The sequence below is a fragment of the Fukomys damarensis genome, unplaced genomic scaffold (assembly GCF_012274545.1).
Source record: "Fukomys damarensis isolate Sample0158 unplaced genomic scaffold, DMR_v1.0_HiC HiC_scaffold_19, whole genome shotgun sequence".
NCBI lineage: Eukaryota > Metazoa > Chordata > Mammalia > Rodentia > Bathyergidae > Fukomys > Fukomys damarensis.
The window spans coordinates 57,004,905-57,016,334 of NW_022900931.1; the positions used below are offsets into that span (position 1 = coordinate 57,004,905).

The window sequence follows — 11,430 nt, forward strand, 5'->3', positions numbered from 1 at the left end:
TGCATCTCTCTCTCTCTTTTTTTTTTTTTTTTCTTTTGGTACCAGGGATCGAAATCGGGCCCTTACACTTGTAAGGCAGGCGGCAGAACCACTGAGCTAAATCCCCAGCCCATTCATGCAACTCTTTAGGACTCAGTGTAGCTCATTCACAAACGAGTTCATTTTTTTATATATAACTTTGTCAAATAACTAAACCATTGTGCATAATTCAGAGAACGTATTCAGTTCTTATGTTTAGCAAGCTAGGTATTTATGTATAAACTAAAAAAATAAGTATGTGTCCTGTCAAAAATGAATGTGTTAGGGCCAGGGATGTAGCTCAGCAGCATCCACACCCACCTGGCAAGTGCAACGTCCTGAGTTCAATTCCTGGTACCAAAAAAAGAGAGAGAGATGAGTGTGTATATTTAACATCACATCCACCCTCCACAGGATGTAGGGACCAGCGTCCTATAAGAAGACGGATGTTGGGAGTCCAGTGCGTCAGAATGGAGAATGAGAGGCCCTGCCTGGGGCTGGAGCCAGGAGCCAGAGCCACAGGCGGGGCAGCTCTCCTTCCTTCCATCTTTAGGAGGTGGCGGCAGGAGCCTACTCCTCAGCCCTGCTCAGGCAGATATTGCCTTTTGGGCCTGTGTCTGACACACACCAAAGTGTCCTGCCTGTCCACTGCTAGATGGAACTTGGAATCTCTCCCTCTTAAAATCAGTTTCTATGTGTGAGAAGCAAACTTGTGGATCAGTGTCCTGGTTCATGCTATAGCACTTGAAAAATAATTACAGGTTCCCTGGAAAACAAGTCCCAGGGTTACTATCATCTGGAATTTCTACCTGGATTTGGGGGGTGTTGTTGTTGTTGTTGTTTTTCTTTGGTACCTGGAATCAAACTCAGGACCTCACACGTGCCAGGCAGGTGCTATGCCCCTGAGCTAAAATCCCTGGCCCAGGTTTTTTTTTTTTTTTTTTTTCCTGGGTTTTATTGTTGTTTAAGGGGGGGGTTGTTTTTTGGGTTTTTTGTTATTTTTATTTTTTTGAGACAGGGTCTCACTATTGTAGGTAAGACTGACCTGGAACTCTGTAGCCCAGGCTAGTCTCGAACTCACAGCTATCCTCCTGCCTCAGCCTCCCGAGTGCTGAGATTACAGGTGTGCATCACCATGCCCGGCTCAGTTTTTGTTTTTTGAGACAGGGTCTTGCTATGTCTTTCATGCTGGCCTTAAGTATAGCCTGGCATAATCGTGTCTTTTCTGGTGATAACAGCATAAAGTTCTCACAGCATGTCAGTGTGCTCTGTTGGCTAAAATTTGAGATTTTGAAATAAACCATTTGTCATATTTATTCATGCCTCTAAAAAAAAAGCCAACAGCAGAATTCAAAACTTTGAGTTTAAGACTTTATTTTAGGAACAATGTCATTCCTCAAGTCAAGGACTAAATGCCAGTGCCTTGCTAGTCTCAGTCAGGCCCCAGCCTGCTCCTTGTCAGCACATGTTATAGTTAGAATGACAGCTAATACTTATAGCATACTTGTCTGCTTTTAGCCTTTTACTTGTATGCATATGCTTAATTTTCACTGAGGTAGGGTTTTTCTTATTCTCCTTTCATAGATAGAAACATTGAGGCACAGAGAGGTTAAGTAACTAGTCAGGGGTCATGCAGCTATGCATTACAAGATGTGAGATTGGCTAGCTATGGTGGTGCATCCTGTAATCCCATACCCTGGGGGGCGAGGCAAGAGAATCACAGTTTCTATCCCAGCTTGGTCAATTTAGTGAGATCCTATCTCTCAAAAATAACAAAGGGCTTGGGGGTATAGTTCAGTGTGAAGGTCCTGGGTTCAACTCCCAGTGCCAAAAGGGGGGAAAATGTGAGATTAATGATTGACCCTAGGCAGGAGGGCTGCAGAGCCCACGTTCTCAAACAGCCACTCTCTGCCATTTGGCAGGAGGCAGTAGTAGGTAGGACCAGGGTGGGGCTGAGGAGAAGTACCTATATTTGGGATGTGTTTGGACAGCAAAGCTAACAGAATTTGCAGATAAAATAGTGTGTGGAGTGTAAGGGATAGAGTAAGAGGAAAGAGGATAATGCCAGAGTTTGGGACCTAAAACACTGGAAAGAATAACCAAGGCAGGGAGGCTTTAGGAGGGCAGGTTGGGGGAATCAGGAGTGGGCTTTTTGGCATGTTAACTTGGAAATAGCTACTGAACGTGGAGTTACAGCACAACTGCATAAGAGAAGAGTTCGGGGCTGGAGATGTATTGTGACTGAAAGGTGTTTAAAGCCAGGAGACTGGATGAGGTCCATGCAGTGTCCATGGCCCTCCTCAGAGCTGGTAAGCACGTGGATGGCTGCCTGATGGTCCCCTGTCCCTCAAGCTAGGAGATGATGATGTGGCAGATGGTGCAGCCTTCCACACCAAGCGCAGCTACCAGCCACATGGCCGCTGGGCAGAGCGGGCGGACCAGGAGCCCCTCAAGACCATCCTGGATGCCCAGGACCTGGATTGCTACTTTACCCCCATGAAGCCCCAGAATCTGGAGGACTTCAGTCTGAACCCAGTGGAGCCACAGAGCCTGGTGAGCCTGCTCAATGAGGTATGTCCTGCCCACCCAGCCTGGCCTGCAGCCCTTGCACCACCATGTCTGTCTACCCAGGACCTGGGTCCTTAGCCCTCTTGTTTTAAAAACAGGGCTGACTAGGGCTGGGGGTTTAGCTCAGTGGTGCTGCTGCCTGCCTCGCAAGCGCAAGGTCCTGAGTTCAACCCCTGGTACCAAAAAAGAAAAAAGAAAAAAAAAAAAAAACAGGGCTAACTATCCCATTCTAGGGGCGTGGAGAGATTTATGGAGGTGGTGGATGTTAGGAAGGTGAACTACTGGCCTGGTGCACAGTGGACTTCCCAGGGCAGATACAGTCTTTGGGAATGGGCTGCTTGCAGATTAGAAACTTGGGCTCTTTGAAAAACAACAACAACAACAACAACAACAAAAAACAGAAACTTGGGCTCGAGAACAGGACTGTTCCTGAATTGGGGGGCATTTGAGTAGGTAGAGGCCTGGCTTAATCCCTCCCTGACTGTGTGACCTAGCATAAGGGGTTTGCTTCCTTGGACCTTGATTTTCCAAAATATGATCATAACAAGGTCCTCTACCTCAGAGAACTTTTGTTTTTTGAAATTGGGTTTTGCTATGTAAGCCGTGCTGACTTTGAACTTGCTATGTACCCCAGGCTGGCCTCACAACCCTTCTGCCTCAGCCTCCCAAGAGCAGAGACTATAGGCATGTGCCACTAGGCCCAGTTGTGTGTGTGTGTGTGTGTGTGTGTGTGTGTGTGTGTGTGTGTGTGTGAGACAGAGAGAGAGAGACAGAGACAGAGACAGAGACAGAGAGACAGACAGAGAGACTAGAATCAGGGGCTCTATACCAGTGAGCTACATCCTCAGCCCTTTTTTAGTTTTATTTTGAGACAGAGTTACTCTACATTGCCCAGCCTGGCCTTGAACTTGCAATCCTGAGGATTTTTATATGAATCCTGTGCTAAAAACAGGGTTTGAGCCCTTAGAGGTACCCAAGCAACTTTAATTCTTACTCTGTTTTTTCTAAAACTTATTTTTTTATTCTAATATATAATTTGCTGTTATTGTGATATAGTATACATACAGTGGTGTGTATAGATCTTAGTTATATAGTATAATTCTTGTATACCCACAACCCTAGTCGAAATACAGAGCATTTTTCACCTCCTGGAAAACCTCAGTCAGTACTCCCACCACCCAAGGAAACCAGTATTCTGACTTCTCACCATGAACCTTGGTTTTGTTTTATTTTGTGGTACTGGGGATTGAACCTAGGACCTTCACCACACTGACCTGCATTCCTAAATTTTTTGTTGTTTTGGAACTCTGGACCTTGCACTTGCAAGGCAGGCAGGCAGGCAGGCAGGCACCGCTGAGCTAAATCCCTAGCCGTTTTTTATTCTTTTGTTTTGTTTTTTGAGACAAGGTCTCATTACGCAGTTGAGGCTGACCTTGAACTCACTTTGTAGCTGAGGCTGGTCTGAACTCAGTGATCCTTCTGCCACTTCCCAAGTGCTGGGATTACAGACAGGAGTCACCACACCCTTTTTTTTATTTATTTTTTTAATCTTGAGTCTGTGTCGATAACTTGCTCAATTTCCCAGGCTGATTCAGACTTGTGATCTTCCTGCTTCTGCCTCCCAGGGTGCTGGGATTACAGGCATAGGCCACCCCGTCAAGCTGAGCGTCCCTGTTCTTGAATATCATATGAACAGACCCTAGGGGTTGGGCATCTTGGCATGTTTGGAGCTGTACCTATTCCTCATCTGTGCAGGGAGGAGCACTGCAGGGGAGCACAGAGGGAGCAGACATGCTGCTAGGCCCTGCTCAGTGTCCAGTCATGGGGCTGCCAGCACCACTCCTGTACCTGTGCTACTGTTGGCGTCACAGCCATAGGTGCCATGACTGCCTCAGTCAGCTCTGCTCTTTGCCCCTAGTCTGAGAGTCCCCAGGACGATGGCTGTGGGTGCCCCTCCTTCCTGCCCCTACAGAGGGAGTCATCTGAGGCCAGCGAGCTCGTCATCTGCACCCCGGAGGCAGACGTAACAGTCACAGGGGCAGACAGGTGGGTGCCTTATGTACCATGGAGGCCTCAATTGTAATGAAGAAGCCCCTGCTGATAGGACAGCCTGGAAAAACTGCTCTCTGCTCACCTAGGAGGCCTATGGGTGTGGGAACAGGTGAGGCCCAGATAGGGCAGGAGCCATGCTCTGTGGCCTCAGCTGCAGCCTCTGTTTCCTTGGTCCGATGGGCTGCAGGGACCCCAGCGGGAAGGAGGCATTTGAAGGAGGCAGGAGAAGCCACAGCATTGCTCCCAGCAGGAACAAAGTGTGGTGCCATAGCGCTGGGCGTGGAGGCCAGTTGTTATTCCCCATTGTGACCCCGCCACCCTTGGCATTGCAGCTACTACCTCGAGAAGGAGGGGGAGGCTGGGCCTGCAGACCATCAAGGGGACTCCTACCTCAGGCTGTCCTCCATCAGTTCGAAGAATCCAAGCCCACCTGAGGGTGAGTGACGGGCAGAGAGGGGTCCTGTGGTGATCTGTTTATGCAGCCAGTTCCCACTGATAGTGACCTTGACCCAGTACTCCTGAAGCCCAGAGTGGTGAGAAACAGACACAGTCTCCGCTTTTACCTGAGGATTCTGAGCCCCTAACCATGAGGCAAGAGCCCAGCTCTGCCACCTCTTTGATGTGTAACTGGCCGGTCCATAAAAAGAGGTAGTACTGCTATCACCCCTGCTGTCCACATAGGGACGCAAAACCTAGAGCAGCAGAGTCAGATCCCCTGGCTCACCTGGTACGGGCCCCAGTGGGGGTTCTGACCCATCTTGTCTCCTTCAGACTGAGTGGAGTCAGAGGCCAGCTTGGAGGCAGCTTTACCACTGTCCCATCCCCTCCTCCCCTCCGCGGCCTAACCCTAGGTTTGTCATGCCCATGCGCCACAAGCCAGGAAAGCCAGGCACACGGGGAAGGGCAGTGCAGGGGCCTAGCTAAGGGCTGGTCACAGTATATAATAAACCTGGCCCATCAGCCCTGAGCTTGTTTCCTCGTGTGGAAGTCGGGAACCTTTGACTGGCGGCAACTGGGTGTGTGGCAAGTGAGTCTGCCATTCTCCATTGGCAAGTGGCGGCTGCCGTGACTCATGACGGTGACAGCTTCTTTATGTCCTGCCCCTCCCTCCCGCCACCTCTCCCAGGATGCCCAAGTGCAGTAAAAGAGTTGTCCAAGCCTGAAGGGCCCAGCTTGGCCAAAGACTCCCTGCCCCAGACCCCTGAGCAAGAGAAGTTTCTTCGCCACCACTTTGAGACACTTACTGACACCCATCCTGAAGGTAGGGCCCAGCCTTCTGCCAAACCTGCCCGGACTGTCCGTCTGGTGCCAGGCAACCTGGGTGTTCCTGGAGTAGAGCTGCCTCTGGTGGGGCAGGTGACAGCCGGAGTGGGGTAGAGGAGCAGACCCCTTCTCTTCTGGACTGAGCCACAGAGTACCTCTCCATGCTCTGTTCCTTCTGGTAGTATATGTGTGGGGCCTTCTGATGGGGGTTTCTGGGAACCCACTGGCTGGTCTGGGCTGGTTGGCTGAGAAGATTCTCAGGGGCCTGTGGGCATCTCCCTGTAGAGCTCTTCCACGGATCCCTGGGAGATGTGCAGGTCCCTGAGGCGGAGGACTTTTTGAATCCCCGGCTGAGCATCTCCACGCAGTTCCTCTCTCGCCTTCAGAAGACATCCAGGTAGAAGTGGTCATCTCTCCCCTCTCAGTTCACTGTGTCCCGAGCTCCTGCAGAGCTGTGACCCTCAGGCACCTAGGGCAGGCTCTGTGAGTGTCCCTGTCTCATCAGGCTTCCTCCCCCAGGTTCACCCGTGCCTTCCCTCCTCGGCTGCCCCTGCAGCTTGTGAAGTCTCCTGAGGTCAAGTCCACAGGCCGAGGGAGAAGCCAGCCCAGACCAGAGCCCTTGAGAGCAGATACTGGCTACACCTCCCCAGACAGGACCAACGTGAGTATTGGGGTCACCCCCTCAGGACACAAGGCTGAGGGCCGGGGAGCCTTGTCCTCACCTCAGAGCTGTGCTTTCAGGTTCTCTCTAGGGGAAAAGCTGAGGAGCCCCTGGAAACCCTGGAGGCATGGTGCCCACTGAGTGAGTGCCCCAGTCCTAGATAAACAGTCCTGGGTACCCAGCTGAACAGTGGGAGGTGGCCTGCAGCCCCTGGGGCAGGGACCTGTCCCTGAGTTCTGTGACAGGTGTCAGCATGATCCATCTGTTTCCTTTATAGCCTCCCACCTAACAGGCCTGGCACCTTGTGTCCCCTCCTCCATGCTGCCAACAAACAGGAAGTCTCTGATACCTGCATGTGCAGGATGCACCCCAGGCCTACCTGAGGGTGTCTGTGCCCCCTCCACCTGTTCCTACATGGAGACCACCGTGAGCTCCGGGGGCAAGATGTCATGCAGTGCCTCCCATGGGAACAGTGAAGGCCCCGTCATGACTGAGCTGGCCAGGCCCCTCCAGAGGCCCTCGTCCATGGGGGAGCCAGCCTCCCCGGGCCAGGTGCTCCCAGCCATCACTACCACGGTGACACTCAGTTCTGTCAGTAAGGGCCAAGAGTCTGCCCTTCCTTCCTTGGGCAACCACGAGGCCCGAGCCAGCCTGAGACTGACCCTGTCTAGTGTGAGTGACAGGCTTCTGCCCCCATCCCTGCTGGAGCCACCGGCCACATGTATCTGGTCCCAGGAGCCTGTGAGCATCCAGCCTAGTGTCACAGTCACAGCAGCCAGCTTCCTCACCCCTCACTCCGTGGATGTGAGCGCCCTGGGCCTCCACAATTCTGCCTTTCTCCCAAAGCTCCCAGCCCCCTCACCCCTCACCCCTTCTACCCGCCCGCACAGTCCCCAGCTTCCAGAAGCCAGGCCTGGAAGTAACACCACCTCCATCCGGGAGCCCTCCCCTGGTGAGTACTGCCCTTGGGGCAAGGTGCTCGTCCCCATGCTAGTTGGCTCAGGGACTGGCCACAGGGACTGTGCCCTTCATCCATTAGTTCATTTACTTAAATACTCAATGAGCATTTGATCTGTGGTGGGCTTTGTTCCAAGCTCTGGGGACATGGGACATGGTGGGGAACAAGGCAGCAGAGAACTGACGTGAATTAGGGGAGATCAGACAAAACCTATAAGGAAAGTGCCAAATGTATCACCAAGTGATATGTGCTAAGGAGAGAAACAGGAGAAGGGGTTGAGCGGTGAGAAGGGGGTATGGCTGCCACTTAGGATGATGGGAAACGGCCTCAGGGAGAAGGTTACATCTAGCAGAAACCTGCAACAGGGATAGAGGGAAGTGTTCTAGCCAGAGGGACATGGCTGCAATCGGCCCACCACGTGGTCCTCAGCCCAGCTAGAAAGTGCAGTGCCTTGCCCCTTCCCTCCTCTTTGCCCCTAGATGCAGCCCGTCTGACCCACAGCAGCCCCGGCTACTGGAGGGAGCCCAGGCCACCCACCCCGCTTGAGCTGAGCAGTGTGGGAAGTGTCCTGCACAAGCTGCAGACTGCCTTCCAGGAAGCCCTTGACCTTTACCACACGGTGAGCTAATGAACCCAGGGTCAGGGAGGGCTGTGGGGCTCTGGGACCGCCTGGCCTGGCTGGCCCCTGATAGGTTCACGTCCCTTACAGTTGGTCTCTAGCAGCCGGATGAGCACAGAGCAGCAGCAGGCACAAACAGAGCTGACTTCTACCTTCCTGTGGATCTACAGCCAGCTGGAAGCCAATGGCTTGCTGATTGGGACTGACAAGCCCCCATCCCAGACACTCCCTAGCCTGGGTCCCCCATCTCCACTGACCCTGTGCCCCCTGGCCAGTCCAGACCTGCATGCCCTGCTAGAACATTACTCGGAGCTGCTGGTGCAGGCTGTGCACAGGAAGGTGCGGGAGGACTGAAGAAATAGGTATTTTAAGCAAATAAACTGACAGCTTGGAGCAGTTGTTCCTGATACCCAGCCTGTCCATCCACAGAGACCTTCAGATGAATGCAAGGAGGGAGGGTAGAGGCCATGCTTGGGGGACTTAGCTCAGGGGAGACTCACATTCGCTCCATGCCAGGTTCAGTTCCAGGATTCTGGGTATAGAGAACATGGGGCCAGCAGTAATGGCCTCCAACATCACCTCTCCCCAGCCTACTTGTGGTCCTCCCCAAGAGTGCCCAGCTGAATCCCTGTTGATGCCCGCAAGCCGATGGAGTTGTCATCACCTTGTACCCATTTGTTGCCACCAGTACCTGCATTGCTACAAAACTGGCTTATGTGCATGGGCCAGGCCCACACCAGATCCTTCAAGGTTCGGGCTTGTCATAGAGGGCTGATTGCAACGGGAAACTAGACAAACAGGCTCAACCCCTAGAAAATCCCAGCAGCTGGAACCAATGATCCCTTCTCCAGCAGCAGGCCTGGATCAGCTCTCCAAGTCCCTATAAAAAAGAAGTCTGGAGCTGGGGATTTAGCTCAGTGGTTCTGCTGCCTGTCTCGCAAGTGCAAGGACCCAAGTTCAATACCCAGTACCAAGAAAAAAGCCAGGCACAGGAGCATGTGCCTGTAATCTCAGCACTTGGGAGACTGAGGCAGGAGGATCACTGCAAGTTTGAGGCTATCCTGGACTACATAATGAGTTCAAGGCCAGCCTGAACTACAAAGCCAAGACCCTGTCCAAAAAAAAAAAAAAAGGAAAGTCAGACAACCCCCCTCAAAAAAAAAGGAAAGCCAACAGGGCAGGACGCTCTCCTAAAGCACAGTCCTCATGTGACTTACCTGCCTTTGTGGTGGTCATCAACCACTAGAAATGGGCTCAGAAACCCAGTTTCTTTACATGGTCCCTGAGCTGAGACTCAAGCTTTAGTTTGCCAGTGATGGAGCTGGATGCTTCAACACCAAGATGCAACTCTGCTGTCATATAACACATCAGAACGAGTCATGCAATTGTTCAGAAACTCCTGCCAGCTCCCAGGTGCCCATCACTGTTCTGTACCTTAGGGGAGAGTGAGGAACAGGTCAGGCAAAGCATCTGCCACCATGGCACTCACCTTGGAGAAAGCACAGACACAGGTTAGAGCCACAGCTGGGTAACAGGCCAGGGGTTCTCTGTGCTGGTTGAAGGGTCACAGAAGGCCTTCCCTCGGGGACAGTTGAGCTGAGGCTTAGAGGACATTTTGGGAACACATCCAGGCAGACGGAACAGCCAAAGCCAAGGCCTTGGGGGTGACCAAACAGTATGTATGAAGAACAGCATCAAACCCAGGATGGCTGGAATGGGGTGAGCAAGGGAGAGAACAGGAGATGAGGTAGGAGGAGAATGGGCCCTCTAGGCAGGATCTTATTACATCAAGGCATTTAGGCCAGGAAATATTTTTTCCTCAAGTAAAATCCCTGTTTGTGGTATTTGGGATACGACCAATATTGTCTGCTTCTCACAGCTTGTTCCTTCTGCCTTGCAGCCCAGAACTTGTAGGTAGGCCTGATCTCTGCCTAGACGCTCCCTCTACGCCCACCCAAGGTTCCCAGAGCAAGATTTGGTGTTCACAGACCCAGGAGACCACTTCATGGAATTACCTATCCTTCCACCCTTTATTAGTAAAGGCTTCCATTCTAAAAAAGAAATGCCTGGCTTACAGGAGTTCAAACTGTAGACATTTGTTCCTTGATTGTGCCATCATGGTCCTGGCTTCTTCCTCTCCCACCCGGAGTCACCTTTGACTTCCAGCTTAGGACCTCACATTTGCAACATGGCTGCTGTAGCATCCAGCATTACGTCCTCATTCAACCAGGAGCAAAGGCATGAAGTACAGATACCAGGGTAGCAGGAAGGAAGTACAGATTCTTCCCTAGAGGCCTCCTGTGATGGCTTATATCTAGATGTTCCCACAAAGCTTCTTGTACCTACTCTAATAGCTTCTTGTTCCCCCTTTGCGCCTTGTACCAGCCCTTGTGACTTCCCTGGTCCCTGCCTGCTCAGATGCTCACACGTGGGACTTTTGGGAGGTGACCAGATCATAGGTGTGTGATGCTGGATTAATCTACTGATGGGTTTACAGCTGGGTGTGATGCTGGGAGGTGAAGGCTGTGGGAGAAGGTGTGTCACTGGGCAAAGTTTGGATAGAAGGATAGGTAGATAGATATCCCTCCTCCTGCCTTGAGCAGTTGCTACTTCCTGCCTGCCATGGGTGAGCTCTTCTCAGCTGTACCACCCTGCCTTGGAGCCAGCCAACTGTGGCCTGACACCTCTGCCAACTGTGAGCTAAAAATAAACCTCTCCTTTAAATTGTGGGTGTTGGGTATTGTGTCTTAGCAACAAGGGAATTAATGAAGTCACCCCCCTTATAGACCCGTCTCAGGCACCAGAAATAGAGATTGCATCCATTCACTCTACCCTTTCCTGAGCATGCTGCTGCTGAAACAAAAATGGGTCCCCAGCAAGAAAGGAGCATTTAGAGGATCCAGCATGTCCACTACTTCCCTCTTCAAGTGCCGCACCTTTTCTTCTTTTCTCTTTTTTTCAATTTAATTTTCTTCTTTTCTTTTGAGACAGGGTCTCACTATATAGTTCAGGCTGGCCTCGAACTCATTATTGTAGCCCAGGCTGGCCTTGAACTTACAGCCATCTTCCTGCCCCAACCTCCCAAGGGCTGGAATTACAGGGTTGCCCCATCACGCCCAGTTCCAAGAACCGTGCTTTCAAGCTCTAGAAAAATTAGGCTGTCTTCCGACCAACCAGATGATCAGGAAATCACTGCTGATGGTGGACTGTGTGTGCATACAGCTTGTGAGTTGCCAGGGTCACAGCAGGAAGACATGGGTGGCCAGCTTATGTCAAGTACTCCAAAGAGAG

General features: G+C 51.7%; 1 protein-coding gene across 1 annotated transcript in view; it reads left to right on the top strand.

The window, feature by feature from the left end:
- Nucleotides 1-10,753, top strand: part of Wdr62 (WD repeat domain 62) — a 45,502-nt gene extending 34,749 nt beyond the window's left edge. Inside the window, 11 exon segments of the mRNA XM_010631949.2 lie at nt 2,371-2,589; nt 4,505-4,632; nt 4,971-5,074; nt 5,765-5,899; nt 6,187-6,298; nt 6,421-6,562; nt 6,643-6,703; nt 6,840-7,514; nt 8,000-8,139; nt 8,230-8,478; nt 10,040-10,753. Of these exon segments, the coding sequence (XP_010630251.2) occupies nt 2,371-2,589; nt 4,505-4,632; nt 4,971-5,074; nt 5,765-5,899; nt 6,187-6,298; nt 6,421-6,562; nt 6,643-6,703; nt 6,840-7,514; nt 8,000-8,139; nt 8,230-8,478; nt 10,040-10,057 (1,983 nt within the window). The 3' untranslated portion in view covers nt 10,058-10,753.
- The last annotated feature ends 677 nt before the right edge of the window (nt 10,754-11,430 follow it).